The following is a 19580-nucleotide window of genomic DNA, read 5'->3' on the forward strand; positions in this document are numbered from 1 at the left end:
TTAAACGTAGTGACACAGGGGTCATTGGTATCCTTGAGAAGAGCATTTTCAGAAAGTATTGGATATTGAAGTGTGACTGAAAGAAGTTTAAAGAGAGTGGAAGTGAAGAAAGGGAGATAAGCATTCTAGAGAGCTATTGAGTTTTGTTACCAAGGAGGGAGAATGAAGTGGGGGAGTAGCTGATGAAGGAAGTGAGGACAATAGAAGATTTTATTTAAAATAAGAGAGAGAAAAGATTGCTGCTTTGCTGATGAAAATGATCCAACAGAGAGGAAAATATAGATGAAAGAAGAAACATAGAAGAGATACTTAGATCAATGCCCTTGTGTAAGCAATAGGTAACCTAAGTCCAGTGCACTAGTAAAGTGATTTCATTGGCTTTGGATTAGGCACAGGTAATGCATGTATAGTAGAAGGTAGGAAGGCAGCATACAAGTGAACAGATGCTGGCAGATTGACAGGTGTATTTGAAAGGGTCTGTGCAACTTCTCTTCCAGCAGCTTTTCTCTGTGAAATAGGAAGTTTGCCTTAATAGTTATTATTAAGTTTGATCTTTACAGTGTTTTTTTAGGCAGATATCATTCTTCAAATTAATGTACCCTTCTATTCCTACTTTACTATGCCTTTGTATCATGAGTAGTACTAGATTTTTCAAATTCTAATATGTAGATAATTATATGGTTTACAAACTATTATTGGTAACAAATTCCTTTAAAAAATTAAGACCAAGATTTGTTTCAGAAGTCAGAGTGCTAAAAAAAAAAAATCACATTAAGCTGCTAAATAATGTGTTTAATAAGTAAAGCTATTTAATGTGAATTAATTTGAGGGATTTATAGAACATAGAAGAGAAAACAATTTTGAAATCTGACTGGCCGGTAATAATTTCAGCATGAATGGTCAGAATAGCTCTTTTTATGAAATAAAATATGTAAATTCTATGCCTACTTTTGACACTACAAAAAATTATCAAACAGATTACAAATATTTAAGATTAGGGATCTCATTATGATCCTTCCACTTAATTTTATAATTGAACTAAAAAAAATGGTCATCATAAAGTTCTTGTAGACCAAAGTTATGATATTATCAAGGGCATTTTCTTCTTCATTTACAAAAAGCAAGGTGAAGAAGTATAAAATGAATCCAAGAATTTAATTCTAAAATTCTATAAGCAGGCAGCGAATATTATGCTCTACTATTGACATAGCACAATAGCTATGTGCAAAGATTTTTGATGCTAAGTTTCAGAAGTCATCTATTTGTCCATGAAGGATGTGACTTTTAATTATTATTCTAATACAGTCACCTTGATGTCCATGCTCTTTTTAAATTTAAGAATAAAAAAAATAATAACATTCTCTGATCAGGACCCTGCCTACCTTTCATATCTCACTTTGTACCATGTTCTCCCTCCTCCACTATGCAGATTATTTGGACTTCTATACTCCAGGCTAGTTTCTGCCTTAGGGTTTCTGCATGACCTTTTCTCTTTGGCCTGGAATGCTCTTCCCACCGATATGCTTAAGGGTGGTTCTATTGCATCATTCAGATTTCAGCTTAGAAATTCCTTGCAGAAAAGTCCTCATGCCTCCCTAACTAGAGTTACCCAGTCACATGCCCACGACTTTGCTACTATTTTCTCAGAATTTGTTATCACTCTATAATTTTATTTATTTTCATTTTTTATGTTGTTTGTCTCCTGCACTAAAATGTAAGCTCCAAAACATAAGGAAAGCATATTGCCTTATTCATCACTCTATATCCAGCTCCTAGAAGAGTATCTGAAACTTTGTACAAACTCAGCAAATATTCTGTAATGAGCAAATGAACCTTCTAGTTATTAAATATATTTGGTGATTATTAAAGCTAGATACCTATTGCGCATACACATTTTTACTTAAAAATGAAAATCTTGAGGTAAATGTTTTGTTCTGTTTGAATACTGTAATTGATCCTGTAATTATTATCGTGCTCATATAGACCATATATGTTTGTTTTAATAAGAAAACAGAATGCTAAATCATACTATGACCTTAGGCTTTCCATATACCTCATCAAGGGAGATAGTTAAAAAACTTTCTAGTGGCAGCTTTTCGTAGAAGAATATCTGGGAGAAAATAAACATCCTTTGGATTTGAAAACCCAAATCATGAAAGTAGCAGCAAAATCACTGTCCCATAATTAATAAAATAGATCTAGAGTTGCTCTAGTCCCACAGAGAATATATAATTTCAAGACATGGACACTTGACTCTACAATATCTTGATTCAAATACAAATTTCTTTTATTTTGGTAGTGGAGAATTTTTAGTAAAGTGGTGACATTCATATTAAATAGCACACTAATAAGCTGAGATTGTCTTTGCTTCCAAAAAGTACACCAGTCGTGCAAACTGGGAGGATACTAACTCCTAAAGTGCTTATATGTATTTATTCTCCCCACTTCTTTCTTAATATTTATTTGGAAATATTTTTTTAAAACCCTAAGTCTCTTTTAGACTTATATTCATCCAATAATATTTATTAAGCACAAACTAGGTAACTAGGAGTGTTCAAATCACTAGGTTTACAGCATGAAAGAATAAACATAATACCTGCTTTGATAAGGATTATGATCTTTGGGGGAAAACAGAATTGAGTCAATAAATATTTTTTAAAGTATAACTGTAATCATAAACATTAAGAATATAACCAGGATGTAGAATTAGAGAATAACTGAAGAAAATGACGAGAGAAAGTCATCAGGAAAGACTTCTCCAAGGAGGTGGGAGTTCATCTGATGATGGAAAACAGGACAGGGAGCCAGCAAGCAAATGATCTGAGGAATGATCAATCCAGCAGAGGTTGGGGGGGCAGTGGAGCCCTGAACTGGAAAAGGCCCAGATTGTTCAAAATACAGGTTAAAAAAAAGTGTGCCCAGAGCCTTGAGAGAAAGGGAATGAAGTATGCAATGTACTGGAGACACAGGCAATAACACAATTAGGCAGGATAATGTAGTATCTTGACCAGCTTTGTATGTTTGAAAGATGCCTCTGGCTGCTATATGTCCAATGGATTGGACTTAATGGGAAGGGTAAGACCTCTTTGGCCTTGTAGGAAAGATTTGTTCTTAGCATATAAGCTAGTAACCACTCAGCGTCCCTTATTTCATCCACAGTTTCCTTATAGCGCTTCTCACCTCTGCATTCCTCAGTGTGTAGATCAAGGGATTTAACATGGGTGTGATGACTGAATCAGACACAGTCATTGCCTTGTCTATGGGGTAAGTGACCACAGGTCTCATGTACAAGAAAATACATGGCACAAAGAACAACACGACCACTGTGAGGTGGGAGCCACAGGTGGAGAGGGCTTTGCACCGCCCTTCAGAGCTGCAGGACTTCAGAGAACAGAGAATGACCATGTAGGAGCCGATGAGGATGAGGAAGATGGCCATACACATCACCCCACTGTTGAGGGTGACAAAGAGGCCCAGGATGTGGGTGTCCATGCAGGCAAGTTTCAACAATGGAAACAAGTCACACATAAAGTGATCAATGACATTGGGGCCACAGAAGGGTATCTGGTACATGAAGAGAAGCTGTATCATGGAGTGCACGGAGCCCCCCAGCCAAGCCCCTCCCACCATCAGGCAGCACACCCGAGGACTCATGATGCTCCTGTAGTGCAGGGGCTTACAGATGGCCACGTAGCGGTCACAGGCCATCACAATGAAGTAGGATCCCCACACCACCAAAGAAATGTGCCACAAAGAGCTGGGTCATGCAGCCTTCAAGGGAGATGGTAGTGCTCTCAGACAGGGAGTCCACAATCATCTTGGGGACAATGACGGAAGAGTAGGTGGCATCCATGAGTGACAAAGAAGTAAGGAAAAAATACATAGGTGACTTCAGACTCTGACTTGCAGTCAGAGTTACCACAATGAGTAGGTTTCCCAACACTGTAGCCACATACATGATTAGAAACACAGCAGAGAATATCTTCCTAAGCTCTGGATTCTTCGTAATGCCCAAAAGAATGAATTCAGTCACGTTCTTTGGATTCTCCATTTAATGTGGACTGATGCAAGCACATCACTGAGCTGGAAAATCTGCAAAAGGAATATTATTCTTAATTAGTAATCACTGGGTGTGTTGGACATTTTTTGCACCCTGTCACACACTCTCTTAACCTACTTTTTTCTCTCACTGTTGCTACAGAAACCAGTTGCTGATAATAAAAGCCTGGCCTAGCTTGATGCTAGTGATCCCCACAACAACACTGGTGCAGTTCTTTCTCTCTGTTCCGGTGCTTGCTGCTTCAGACACTTAGGAGACCCTGCTTCATCATTCGGTGCATTCACACACCTGGAAATATGAAGGAATTAACACACTTAGGGAAACCTTTGGCCATTAGTAGGTAGGAGCCAATGGATAAATGGTAACCAGCTCAACACAATCTTGGATTAACTTTCCTTCCTTCCCTCTTTTACTTTTCCCAACGCCTCCGTTCTGTTTTCCAAAGTAAGCTACCTACATACAGACCTCTCTTTCAGCCTCTCCTTTTCAGAAACTTTAAGCTAGGATGCTGACCTTCCTTTATCACTAGACATACCAAAGAACTTGGAAAATGTCATATAAATTTTCATTTATTTATTCCACATATTTATTGAGCACCTAAAATATGCTAGTAGAAGAGCCTACGAGACAAGAATATCATATCCCCAGGACTCTCCACTTGTTAAGAACTATACTTTTTCCATTTGCATGCCTTTCTTCTAAAATTGGATTATTGATAATAATATTATTATTGTTATGGATTGCTGATATTCAATGAGTCCCTGCTATGTCTCAGGCAGTGGAATATGCTATGAGATGTTTTCTTCATTTTAGAGATTAGATACTGAGTCTTCAGAGAGGTGGAAAAAATGACACCAAGTTCCCACAGGTAGTTAACACGGAAGCCAAATTCAAATCCAGCTTCTCCTGGCTCCAAAATTAATACCAATAACAATCTACCTTGCTTCTCTTATAATAATATCAACTGCTCAACATGAATGAGATATTGTCCCTCATGATATAAGTTCATTTTTGAAACAATTCAATGAGATAGATGTATGCTTCCTGTGCTTGCTTTATTCAATAATTGTACAAAAAGTTCAATAACAATTCTACAATAAACAGCATGTTCTAATTTTATGTATATAAGAATATATACATATTTCAATCCTGAAACTGGAAGTTACAACCATTAACTAAGTTTCCAAGTGTTCTAATAATTTTCCAGGTATAATGACTAAAAAAAAAAAAAAAAAAAAAAAATTAAAGCTTAAGCCTCTTTCTCTGCTCCAAGAAGACCCAGACATGCGACGTAGCTGACACCATCCCTGCACATGAGACTGAATTAGCATAAATTATCCTGTGGCTAATGTGAATATCGTATCATCAAAGCATATGTTAAATCCATGATCACTCTTCCCTCCTAACACACCTACTCATTTCCATTTTTCTTTGTGGAGGGGTGCTCCCAAATGAAACAGAGAATTCTAAAGAGTAATCAAAATATCAATTTTAAAAACTCCTTTTTCTTGCACTCACTGTGTACCATCAAGGTTCTAGGTCTGTTACAAGCATCATTGCGTTTATTTTTCATACCACGCAAGATGTGAACTATCACAAATCCCATCTTGAAGATGAGGAAACAGGCTTCGAGACACTAAGTGTGTCATCTAAGATGGGTGGGGATTTTGAATCTAGGTAGTCTCTTTTTGAAGAATAGCATGTCCAACAAGGAAATTCTCTATTCATAAATAGGGCAACAGACTGAGCACACATGAAACCATGCATTTACTATATAAGTTCCAGAACAGGAAAATATCAGTATGATCTACAGATTTCCAAGAAGATGAAATGAGTTAAGCCTTGACAGGGGAATTTAGAAAATTCTAACTTTATAAATTCATAATTTACAAAGTGAGCAACAAGAAAAATAGCATGGGCAAGGCATGAAGAGAGAAAGGAAAAATGTGGTGTACATAGTTGGAATATATGGACTCTGATATCACAAAACCTGGATTTCTTTACGGACATTCCAGGGATGTCACTAACTAGAGGTCATACATTTTCTCTAAATCTCAGTTGCTTTTTCCAGAGTTGTTGTATTAAATATATTTCATGCCTAGCATTATGGTTTATATTTTAACATTTAAACTTATAGACATTAGAATATAATAAGACAGTAATTTAAATTATATTTTAAATGTTTATTAAATGTTATAATGTCCTGCATATAGCAGGGATCTCACAAAACTTAGTCACATACACACCCCTACTGATCCTAGGTGCAAGGTATCTTGAATAAATGCACTTAGTCAGATTGCAGTTCAGTTGGGAATGCAGAGTCAGAGCCATAGTTTTAAATAAACCTCTGTAAAACTCCTTATTTTCCACATTACAGTTAGTTCTTCCCTCTGAGTACCTATGATATGCCAGATAACCTCTCTGTGCCTCAAGTTCATTTTCTATAAAAAGGGAAAGTAATGTTACACATCGCAAAGGGTTTTTGTAAGGATTAAATGATTTTAGAAACATAAAAGGCTTATATCAGTGCCCCTATTTCTTCTCTCAGGGTGAGGAGAATGACAGTGAACACAAACTATCTTAAAATAGATCTTTTGGATGGATCTTCAACAAACATGTTTACAAAGACTTCTACTAACGCTCAGTTGACTAGCAAGATATCAGCTTAATGACTCCCAAACATTCAACAGATGTAAGTTTTTTAATTGACTTATAAAACAAGCCTTCCAAAACCATTTTCTAAAATGCCTGTATTCTAATCAAAAGTAGAATAGTTTAAATAATACTTAAGGGTTTTTTACTGTTATTTTTATAAATTATGAAAGTAAAGCATGGCCCTTGAAAAATATTTTACATAGATAGAGTAATAGAAAGTTTAAAGTCAAAGGATCGGGCTGGCTAGTTAGCTCAGTTGGTTAGAGCAGGTTGTTATAACACCTTGACCATTAGAAAAGTCTAGGGTTCATATGCCCATACCAGCCAGCTTCCAAAAAAGAAAAATAGTAGTAAAATAAAGCCAAAGGATCACTTCCAATCACAAGCACTCACTCATCCCTCTAGAGATGAATATAATTAGCTTGATTTAATCATTCCACAATGTATACATACATCAAAACCCCACATTGTACCATGTAAACATGCACAATTATCTGTCAATTGAAAATTAAAAAATAAAGAAAAACTTAGTGCATGTTCTTCAGAAGTGCATTTGTATGCAGGTGTATTATATATGTACAGTCATTTATGTATTTTACACTATATAAAAGTATATAAAATATTATAATATCCTGGACATGTGTGTCATGACAGTGTTTACAACTTTTCCTTCATTTTAATTGCTGCATATTATTATATTTTATGGTTGCACCATAATTCCCTTAACCAGTCCATTTTTGGTTGACATGTGTGTTGTTTCTAATATCTAATGCCTTACACATAATACCGCAATGAACACCACATTACAGACATCTTTACTTACTGGTTTAAATATTCCTGGTGGAGAAATTTCTAGAAATATCATCACCAGGTCCAAAAATATTCACATGCTTAACTTTCATAGATTCTGTAACATTACTCTCTCAAAATCCTGTATCATATTTTATTCCCAGAAATATTATATCAAAGAGTAATTTTTCCCACAGCTTTACAAACACTAAATATTAACAATCTTGATTATATTCACCAAATGGTAAGGTGAAAAATAATATCTCATTTTAATTTGTATTTATTCAATTATTCAGTCATAGGATTTCATTGATGGCATAACAATAAGTGTATTATTGGTCTCTGTATAAAGCTAAATTAAAGTCAGTGTAATATCTATGTAGAAATATATTGTCAGTACATGGATATTCATATCAAACTAATGATAACATTAATATATTAGTTAGCACCTGCTATGTACCAGATATTTCACTAGTAGTTTATACATATTTTCTCATTTACTCCTCACATCTAGCTATGCTAAGGCACATTTTATGGCTGAGAAAAAAAGCAAAATAATTAATTTGCTCAAGGCTATGCAGTTAGTAAGTGATAGAGCCTGGATTTGAATCCAGGAAGCTGACTTTACAGCTCATTTGTGTTTCTTGTGTCTGAACTTCTTATGAATCTAAATAATTTTTTAATAAAATCTTAAATAATAAGAAAGTGATAGCAAACAGTTTGCAGTGTCCGGGGTCGTCATTTTTAGTAAGCACTCAGTGGCCCCTGAGCACGTGCATCATCAATGTCATACATCTCAAATTAAGGGCTTTGAAAGGACCATTATCATTCCTAAGTATTAATACACACTGAGAGATGAGTGGAGATAGGATTATCTGCAGTAGCACCTTTATTGGATGGAAATTACTTACACCACTGGAGATACAAAAATCAATGTTTTCTTGGAATGCTTGTGGAGGGATGGGCTTAGTCCCTAAACAACCTTTCTTGATTTCACCACCCCATGCTCAGCAAATCATCAGCATAATCTTCAGCATCAGCACTGACACCACCAACCACCCCCGTGGGCAGACTGGCTCACAGATAAATGTGTATATCATTATATAGATAGAGAAATATATTTTTAAAGTCCAATTCATCCTTGCATTAGAAAACAAAATCAGAATTTGAAGTTTCATTCACCAATTAAAACAGAAAGAGGAATACCACATAAGTTCTTTCTCAAAGGCGATTAGTAGAAAAATAAAGATCAAAGGAAGTTGTTACAATAGGAAAGCAGAAATACTTATGAACGTATATACACATATATGTGAGGGTACATCAAAAAGCTTGTGGAAAAATTGTATTAAAGGATAATACAAATCCTTCCACAAATTTTTGAATACCCAAAATAGTATATATATACACATATTACATGCAATCACACATGCAAATGCACATACACAGAGAGAAAGAAAGAGTCAAAAGAGAGAGAAACAGAAAATCTCTCTAAAACCTTCCTGGACATACCAGCTGTTGCTAAGCTGTTCCTCCTCTTCCTAAGAGCACATCTCAGAAACATAAACACACTCTTTTATTCGCTAATCTTCAATACCTGGATAGAGGCCAAAGGTAGAAATTCAATTTCTGATTACTTGCCAAAAGAAATTAAAGTAAATTAAAGGACAAATTGTTGATAGTTCAAGGCTCTTCAGCCTGAGAACCACAATGTGTCCATACAGATAAAACCAACAAGCAAATTATTGTCACACTTTAAAAATAATATAATTGTGCATGTATTTAGTTGATTTGATTATTGCAAAACTTTCAGAATAGTAGCTCAAATTAATAGAAACATGTTTAATGCTCAAAGTTTTAAGGCCACCTCCAAACCATCTGGTTATCTCCATTATCATCTCTGTTATCTCCAAAAGCCAGTTACCTGATGATCGCAGTAAGCAGAAGGCTGAGATTGTTCAAGTAAACTCTACAATCACGTTTGGGTGACCAAGGGTCTGGCCCCAACCAGATGTACTCCCGTGAACTTTCTTCTACAGAAGATCTAGGAACCCTGACATATTAGAATTTCAAAGCAAGTCAAGACTTGCACAGGTGACAAATCACCCAATCATTCAATGGAGAATTATTTTGATAGGACTAGAGTTTCTTAGTAATTTTAAAGAAATTTTTGGAATGGATGTTCTAAGTGTCCAAGGACCTAAATAGAAAACAACACTTGTGGTTGGCAAGGAACTTAAATTTTATCTAAATATGAAAAGTTGCCCAAAAAGGCAGGCAGCTAAGCTGTTTACAAAAATCATTCACAGGACTATGCCTGTCATTTGGCTGTGCTTTGAACTTAATTTGTAAACAGTGTCCGAACCACATTTGAAAAGAAACATCATTAAGAAGATATTCACCTTCAGGTAATGGACCTGGGCTAAAAGAGGGCAGAGTGCCATTTTTCAAATGGCACTGAATTTCAAAATGTGCAGACTTGCATCATTCCAATTACATCCCTTTGAGGCTGTGTCTCTACTGACTGAGGAGCTAATCTCCATACCAGAGAATTCCCATCCACCCTGCTGTGATCCACTTTTTCCCAGGGGCAGAGCTTCACTGGTGCCCAGGTCAAGCTGATGCACCACAAGCACAAAAGTCATGTAATTTACCATTCAATGATTAGCAAAGAAGCTCTGTTCTTCAGTGACAGAACAACCGCACAATGATCCATCTGCCTGATAACACAGGTGAAGAAAAGGCAATATCACTTAGCAACCTACCAAGTATCAGGACAGAATTTTTTCTCTCACATAGTTTGGTGGCCTCTCACATAGTTTGGTGGCCTCTTCATATTTTCAGACTGTTACTGAAATTGTGTCACATCTAACTGCAGGATAGCTGTCACTATTAAGGATTAAAAAATAAATGTACCTCAGCCTGAAAAAATAAGGACTAAATTCTTTCCCACTCCATAACAATTAGTATTCTCAAATAACATGTCTTGGATGTAGGAATATTTGGAGTTACAGCCTTCATTCCTTTTCTACCTTCAATAATAAAAACAGATATTAATAGCAGATAATTACAACATACTTCACAGATTACAACTAGTTCATGAACATATTTGACTGTACACTCTGGGAAGTCTCCTGAGAAGTAAGAGTGTCTCAGTTTTGCAGAATATGATCCTCACAAGTAATGGGCCAACTTCTGCACTTGGATTATCTTTACTAACACTCTTAAGTTACTCCTGCTCTCACCCAACCATTTAGACATGGGTTAGGGTGGTGTTCCTCAACCTTTGTTTTTGTTTTTCCTGATGGTCCCTCTGGGGAGACTTTTTAAGTGTTTTTTTCCTTTAATACCCTGCCTCTGAAATTTTAATACCACAGATATACTATCTACCTATTTATGTATTTTATATACATCTGTGCTGTATATATAAAAACCGTAAAATATTTGTGTCCCCCCGGAAGTCATCTTTACATACTTGGGAAGATATCATGTCCATTGCAAATGCATTTATTATGTAACTTACTTATATTTTTTAAAATAGAAAACACATGGTTATTTAACTTGGGCTTACCTAAAATTCTAGCTATGCTTCAAACAACTGCACAAATCCATACCCCGTTTTTGTCTTCTGCATCACCCACTTAAAACTATTCTCTTCAACACATCTATTACTGACATTATGTTGTTTATTTATTTCTTTACTTTTTTATTATCCATCTATTCCTCACTGTAATTTAAGTTCCAAGCAAACATGACATTGTCTGCATTGTTCAACATTGTATATCCAGCCCTCAAAATTGTCTGACATTCTGTGGGCACTGGACAATATTTTGGGGATAAGTCAAATAAGTCAACATTTCCTAAACTTAATTGTCCATGGAGCCATGTTAATATATGTTAACACTATGGGAGAATAATGGGAAAATCCCTATAGCAGCAATTTAAGGAGCTACTCTTATGTCCAAATAGAGTATCAAGTCACTTCCATGATTGGGTTGTTTATTCTTCCTCCAAATATCTTTCTTACCCATGTGTCAATTTCTTTGAAATGCAACCATTAATTAGGCATTTCTTGAGCCCACTGCATCCCACTTTTCATGATGTTCATACATCTGTGGGAAAGAGATCAGCAGATGGCTTGTGCCTGACACAAGAGGAATCGGGAAAGTGTGAGTAATCTGGGAAGTAGAGGTCAAGGAAGAGCTGAAAGACAGAATAAACCTCCCCACCAAAAAAAAATAAGGTGAGAAGACTCAAGAGAATCTTCACAATATAGCCAGCCATCAGTTCCTATTTTTATATTTTTTCATCATGCTAGCAAGGAGTATTGTGAAATAGGACGAGTAGGGGAGGCAAAATCTAAAAGACTTGACGTGTTACTTAACCTCATTGAGTCTCGTTTTTTTCTTGTGTAACGTGGTGTGAAGACTTATCAAATAATACTGTGGCTGCATTAAGAAAGTTAAACTATGTAAGAAACCTAACAAAATATATGCCTAGTTGGTCTTCATGATGGTTAGCTCACTCCTCTCATTTAAATAATGCCTAATATTTTCACTGAATTAAATGTCCAGATTAAACCAAAGTATCCTTATGCAATATATTCAAATATTTATCTTACTATTTTTTAGGAGAAAACATTCTTAGGAGAAAAATTTTTAGGAAAAAAACTTCTTTTGCTTTATTTGTAAGCACCAGAAATAATGAGATGACAGTTAGTCTTCATGAGAGATTCACTATGATGAGTACAAAGGAACATCTTAATATTTCCTTAAGTTATTTACAAACCACCAAAACTCCATTCCATGAGAACATTACTGTTACTTACATTTCTTCCTTTACTTCCTATACCTTCCAAGTTCGCTGTTGACAGTTTATAATTTGTGTCCCATTAATCTTCTCACTCCTCCACTGAGCACATGGTATAGCCTCTAAGATGCAATCATTGTCCTCAGTTTCCCTCTTCCAATCCTACCTTTTGACTCAGAAGAGAAGTGACATCTTCTCAATACTTCTCCTGTTCTTATCCCTGGCTAATCCTCATCTCCTGTCTAACAACCATAAGACAAAATGAACCGTAAATCATTCAGTCTAGATTCTGTTGAGATGTTTAATTCTCACCAGCAATTGCAAACTTGATCATTTTTTAATAGATTAATTGCTGATTATATCATCGTCCTGGCCTAGACTTTGTGGGAAATGGTTCTATTTCTCATGAATTTAAGACATCCATGCATAAGCTGGAACATACCAGTCACCCTAAAAAATAAGTGTTTTGTGCTTTATCATTACCGTATTGTCAACTTACTAAAGAAACAGCTCCAGATGACCAGTGAGTTTGAAAAATGGACATTTGTGAGAATTAGCACGACTTGGAATATGATAGTCAGAGAAGCTTTGATTCATAATGTGTTCCATTGTAATGTAGAATAACCTGGTGTTTTCCATGTGCATAGAGGAGCATTACTGCTTAAATAAATTGCTAAATGTGAGATAAGGCTATAACAAATTTGGTATTATTGCTTTTGAAGGATAAAGTGAACCATTAAAACTACTTATAAATTTCTTGTCTATAGAGATGTAAATATACCAAAACAACTATGTTTTATTTGAAGAAAGCAGGACTGAGATTTGGAGGACCTGGATTCTAACTGGGTGGCTTAAACTCTTAGATGTATGACCCAAGGCAGTAAGATAGTAAATCTCTCTTTGTTTCAATTTGCTTTTCTGTAAAACGGGGACAGTAATATTGAAACTACTAATTTAGTACATGGATTAACTCACCTAACTTAAGCAAATGTGTCCGATAGATAATAAAATGCTCATTTAATGTAAATGTGTGTATGACATCTATAGGGCAATAGCCTTGGAAACTTACAATATGCCCTTTTGTTGAGGTCAAATAAAAGAATGTTTACCCTTGATGTTTCAGATGGTTCCTCAAGTCTTGGTAAGGAAAAAAGAAAAAAAACTTCTTTCATTCAAGAAAAACTGTGAGCCATGAGGGTATTTTAGAAAATAAGAACAAATTAAGAGTAATTTTCAAAAAATTTTGGTATAATTTTTGTACCAAAGAAAAAAATTGAGAGGTAGGTTATGAAATGTTTCTTTTTTACTTTTGTGGATGTCTCCCTTTTGCTTTTGGTAGACTCATGGTTCCTCTCCCAACCAGAAAAAAAAGTAAAGAAAATAAAACAGAAAAGAAAATCGACAGTGTTTTTTTCACTTCCTAGCTGTTCACTTTCCATATATCCATCTAGGGATTTCTAGCCTCTTTCTTGCTTTACCACAGGCCAAGCAAAAATACAAAGTTCTGAGATCAAGATGCTATGGAAAAGCCAATTTCACCCTAGTGAAATATATGTGAAAAATTTAGTAAAGTAGCAATGAGACTCTGGAGAAAAGCGTACTCTAGAACCATCAGACTAGGAATTTATAGTTGTTCTCTCCATTGCATATCCAGAATCTATGCACACAAACATTGAAACCTTGGTAAAGTATATTAAAAGCTATCAAAAGCACCTAGTAAAAGCCCTATCCACCATTAAGTGCTCAATAATCGTTAGTTTCTGGGATTTGCTTGTTTGTTTGTTTGTTTGTTTTGCCAATGATCTGTAAACTTTGTTTATTCTCTTGCACAGTTTACCACAGATATAATCCTGCCTATTTATATACATCTTCACTTTTCTGGCATTATGAACAGGCTACATTACTCTCATCTTCAACAAACTCCTCATGGCACTTTTCACCTCTGTGTTTCTAACTGTATAAATTATAGGATTTAATGCAGGGGTAAGGATTGCAAAGAACACAGTCACCAACTTGTCCACAGGGTAGGTGACCACAGAACGCATGTAGGTAAATATACAAGGCACAAAAAAGAGTACAACAACGGTAAAGTGGGAGGCACATGTGGATAGGGCTTTATGCTGTCCTTCAGAGCCATGAAATTTCAAGGAGCTGAGGATGACTATGTAGGAAATGAGTAGCATGGAAAAAATGAGCAAGCACATAGCTCCACTGTTGGCAGCCACTACCATTCCAAGCCTGTAGGTGTCACTGCAGGCAAGTTTCAACAATGGGAAGAGATCACACATGAAGTGGTCAATGACATTGGGACCACAGAAGGGCAAGTTGACCATGAAAAGAATCTGTACCATGGCATGCAGGATCCCTCCAATCCAGGCTACCACCACCAGGAGGTGGCAGAGCCCCTGTCGCATGATAGTCAGGTAGTGCAGTGGCTTGCAGATAGCCACATAGCGGTCATAGGCCATGACAATGAGGAGGAGGATCTCTGATCCTCCCAGGAAGTGCTCCACAAAGAGTTGAGTCAGGCAGCCACCCAAGGAAATTGTTCTCCTCTGGTAGAGCAAGTCAATAATCATTTTAGGGGTGGTGACAGAGGTGTAGGAGGCATCTATGAAGGACAAGTAAGTGAGAAAGAAGTACATGGGAGCTGAAAGTGTGGGACTGAGAGAGATGGTGATGACAATGAGCAGATTGGCCAGCACGGTAAATAGGAAAATGAACAGAAACACAATGAAGAGTATTTTCTGCAAGTGTGGATTCTGTGTGAGTCCCAAGAGAATAAATTCAGTCACGTTGCTCGGAGGCATGAGGTGATCCACTCAGGAAGTAACACCCTCCTGGAGCCTGAATTACCTACAAAGAGATAAAGAAAGATAGCTAATCAGTCATGAAAAGATTATAATTGGGATTTCATAGTACAAAGATAGAGTAGTCAGTGCAACTGCAGAACACGTCCTTGCATGTCCCACCCCAGTAATTGCTTCAGTTATTCTTTTTCACTTCCTCCGTGATGTTTTCAGTCTCTTCAGATACCTATTATCTGTCACCTCTAAAATATCTACAGGGCAACAGTTAATATATAAGTTAGTGAGAAATTACTGAGCTATGTATGTGAGATCTGTATTCTCCTGGTTCCAACTCCATGTGACTTTGTTAAGTCACTATGTGCTAAATGTCCCAGTCTTTGGAATCCTCCTCTGTATCCACAAGCTTACAAATTTACCTTTGAGATGTATTTTGTGAGCTGTAAAATGCTGCATATAGTTGAGGGTTATTCTCTCTTCCCGGAGAATATACCCACACCTCTAACTGTGAAAAAAAGACACAGTCAAGAAATATCTACTGTAAGCAGGCAGATTGGGGAATGTGTAAGTGGCTGGAGACATACTCTCCCTGGAATCTACCATAACACACGTGCTGTTTATGTTTGGTTTTTTGCTGTGCTTCTTTCAGTGCTGGCATAGTGTCTTCAGTGTCTGGCACCTCTTAAGTGATGAATAAATGTTTGGTGAATTGCCACACTTCCTACATCTCCATATGTAAGAATACACATACAAGTGCTTTCCAGCCCATAAACGTAGGAATTCAACTACTCTTCTCCTCCCACTCTCTTTATCCATGCTCTCTACTTTATGAAAAACATAAATCAACTTTTAAAAGGAAGTATATTCCAGTTTAATAGTTTCTAGCATATTTTATAGGATAAGCATAAGACATTAATTACCTCTAGGAAAGAGTATGTTACTGGGTAATTTGACTTTTAAGATAATTATAACATTGCCTAATTAATATTGTTCATTCTTCAAAATTATGATCCACATACGATATAACATAGTCCCACTCTAAATTTATAGCTTCAATAGACTGGAATAAAAATCTCTTGGACAGGTTTTTCAGTCCGTGAAGATCTATCAAGTAAAGGAAACTCTTATTTTCAAAATCTTAAAAATAGAAATTTAATGTGGGGAACAGAAAGAAATAGACTGTTAGATAAGATAAAGTATTATACATATATATACACACATACACAAACACAAACATATATAAAATCTAGTAATGACTTTAAGTAAGTACCTGTTACTTACACATTCACTCACTCAATAAATATTTACTGGACCCTTCCTTTGTATGAGAGTTCTTCAAAAAGTTCATGGGAATATTGTATTACCTTGTAATTCAATTTTTCCATGAACTTTTTGAAGTATTCTTGTGTATTAGCCAATGTTTGTCTATGCAAAGTCATAAAAATGTCCCTCTCAAATGCCTTTAGTAATCCCCGCCCACACATTTTATTATCACACAGCCCTAACTCACCCATCCACAAGATGAATGATGAATTATCACCCCTACTCTTTTGTTTCTGCGATATAGATTCTTATGCCTCCTTCTCCCATCCTCCCACAAAATCCATTATACTTCACTTTTGGTTAAAGGATATCACATTGTTAATAAGATCAGGAAAATCATCCCAATTTGGAGACATAGGTCTCCCAAAGAAACAACAAAAAAAGAAAACAAATATAACAAAATATATTCTGTGCAAAATATTTTTTTCCTTTCAAAGGTAATAGGATAAAGGGTTTTATTTTTTTAATTATCCAAAATGAAAATATTATACATACATGAAAACAAAGTACAGCAGCTTTATTGAACTTCCTTATTCTGAGGTCGCATCCCAAAAAGATCTGAAAAGAGCATGTTGTGCATAAAGTAAGAATAAAACATAATTAATAAAAGCAATTTAGATATACCTATGAAAAATATAAATTGCTTTGTCTTTTTTCTTTGACTTCGTGGTAATCTTTCCAGGAATAAATCCTAAAGAAAAATATTTTAAAAAGAGAAAAATCATTATATACAAATATGTTCAACATGATTATTAAGAGCTGTGGAGAATGAAACAGATAAGTAAAATACAGTGTTTCTTTTGGAATAAGATATAGCTTTTAACAGAGATTTTTTTAAACTTGTGCAATATTACAGAAAAAAATCTTATGCTGTAATATTAAGTGGGGAAAACTTGGATGCAAATTTGAATGTATAATATGAGCCTATTTAATTTAAACATATGTCAGTGGGATAAAAGATCCCAAAATATTTTTACTTCTAATTTAATGGAATTATAGGTGATTCTATCTTTCTTGGTAAAGGGACTTAAACTTCAGATTGGTTGAGATGAGGGATGATTCTATGATTTTTAAGTTCCATTAATCCTGAGATTCTATATTTACATGATTTTCTTTTAAAAAAAATACCTCACCTATCAACTTGTCTGACATAGCTCCTTGGCCAGGGCCCCAGGCAGCTGTTAGTTCACAAAGGAAGAAGCTGTAAGATTAAAAATGCCAACTAGCCCAGCTACAGTAAGTCTTTGTTGACATAAAAATGGCAAGTTTGGATAACGTCTTTCTCCTGAGCCTCACAAGGGCTACCACATATCCTGTTTGCAGGCAAATTCTGTGAAATTTCTTAGCTGTGGCTAATTAGACCTCGGGGGAATTTCACTATCATCAGCAGATCTTGCCAACAACCCAATTATTTCATGTTACTTAACTGAACATCAGAGAAGAACTTTTACAGAATTTATCTTTAATTTTTTAAGTCCAGTTAATGACAAATCACTGTGTCAAGAGAAAAAATGAAACAGTTGACAACTTATGAATTTGGATGTCTGATAACAAACGAACTTAGTATAGAGTCTGAGTATTTGGTATTGTATAAATTAAGTATTTAGTTGGGTAATTATCTGACTTTTATATTTTTATTATAATATTTTGTTTATCAACCTATCCTTCCTGGTTATCATAATTTTTAAACATTGTTCTCAGATGTATATTAAGTGATAGTTATAACCGCTATTATGAGAGTGTAGTTTACAGTACTTCAATGCAGCTGTTTCTCATGCCAATTTTGGAATTATCTTAACATGATAATGCTAAAAAATAATTACATTCTTGGATTATATTCAGAATAGTAAAATACATTTATTTCATCCCTTTCAATTTACTCTAATGATACCCCTATAGAGTGGGAAAAGGCATCAGCATCCCCACTTCATGACATGGAAAACTAAGTCAAGGAATCAGAACATTGTCTGCCAAGGCAAAATAAGAAGCCAAGCCTCCTAAATCCTGGGCCAGAGTCCTTATCCTTAGATTATTGTTTTGCAACTAATGTGTCATGCCACGTTTATGCTGTCACCAATTGTGAGGCATGTCAGGATCATCTACTAAAAGAAAACATACCCATATTTGAAATTATTTTTACAAACAAATTGAATTCAGAATAGCAGCCTGTGTCTGTTTTGTTCACCTCTTTGTCCCCAGCACTTGGTTCAGTGTCTGATTCATAAAGATTTTCATAAATATTAAGTGAATAAATGCGTTGGAAGACATTTTACTTATTTCCTGTATGTTTTCTTTTTTTCCAGCTAACTACGAAAAAGAGTGCTCGTGATCTTACTTGGAAAAAAATTAAATAAAGTCTTAGAAAGTGGACTATATTCCTTTCACCCCTTCAGATCTGCTCACTCGTCTCCACCCCTAGTGTCTTCTTCCATGGTGGGCTTCAACCAGCTTCCTTACCTCTGGCCAACAGGTGGCGCCAGCTGAATGTTAGAGGCCAAGGAGGGAAGAACAGCACATCCGGGTATTTCTTTTCCTAGTTCCTTCCTATGGTTTGTCAATGACTGGGTGCCTTCTACAAAGGCTGTACCTTTGAGGGTGGATCTTTCCTACAGCTGCAGTTCTGGCTGGGTTCCTATAATCACCTTCTTTCTCTCTCTCAGGCCTCCTTGTGGTAATAGTTGCCTACTGTTACTCGCCCTGAGGTGCTTTACCATCCTTATTAGTTTCCTTTAACCCTAGTCATAACTTGATAAGTAATCAGTTAAATCCTCTTTAATCTTTCATTTTGAGTATGCTATTTTTTGTCAGGACTCTGATAGATGGAGAAAGTTTGGATTATTCCTTTGTAAATAAACAGAAATAATGAGAAAATGCTTTTCCTTTTATATAATTTTATTTTATTTAAAAATCGTCTGTGCTTCTTTTGATATTTATCTGCTAAATATATTTAACTTTTGTCAGGATATTGTGAAAGACTTTGAAATGTGACATAAAGTTTATTGGATGTCTTCCGTCTGTGTGTTGTCTATAGAATATCCTGTGAGGTTATACGATCCTATGGAGTTCATACCTTTCACTGTCTTTGATCTGTTTTACAACTCTAAGTTGTAGGCAACTGAAAATAGTTCAAATAATTCTTG

The 19580-nt window shown here is 35.6% G+C and overlaps 1 protein-coding gene and 1 pseudogene across 1 annotated transcript; both read right to left on the reverse strand.

The window, feature by feature from the left end:
- Positions 1 to 3144: 3144 nt before the first annotated feature.
- LOC134377016 (olfactory receptor 4C6-like) lies at positions 3145 to 4051 on the reverse strand (annotated as a pseudogene).
- Positions 4052 to 14205: 10154 nt separating this feature from the next.
- LOC134376510 (olfactory receptor 4C3D-like) lies at positions 14206 to 17592 on the reverse strand. The gene is made up of 2 exons (XM_063095032.1): positions 17574 to 17592; positions 14206 to 15131 (listed from the first exon to the last, which is right to left on the reverse strand). Exons 1-2 carry the CDS (start codon positions 17590 to 17592, stop codon positions 14206 to 14208), a joined length of 945 nt encoding a protein of 314 aa, XP_062951102.1.
- Between the last annotated feature and the right edge of the window lie 1988 nt (positions 17593 to 19580).

The sequence above is a fragment of the Cynocephalus volans genome, chromosome 4 (assembly GCF_027409185.1).
Source record: "Cynocephalus volans isolate mCynVol1 chromosome 4, mCynVol1.pri, whole genome shotgun sequence".
In the NCBI taxonomy this organism is placed as follows: Eukaryota; Metazoa; Chordata; class Mammalia; order Dermoptera; family Cynocephalidae; genus Cynocephalus; species Cynocephalus volans.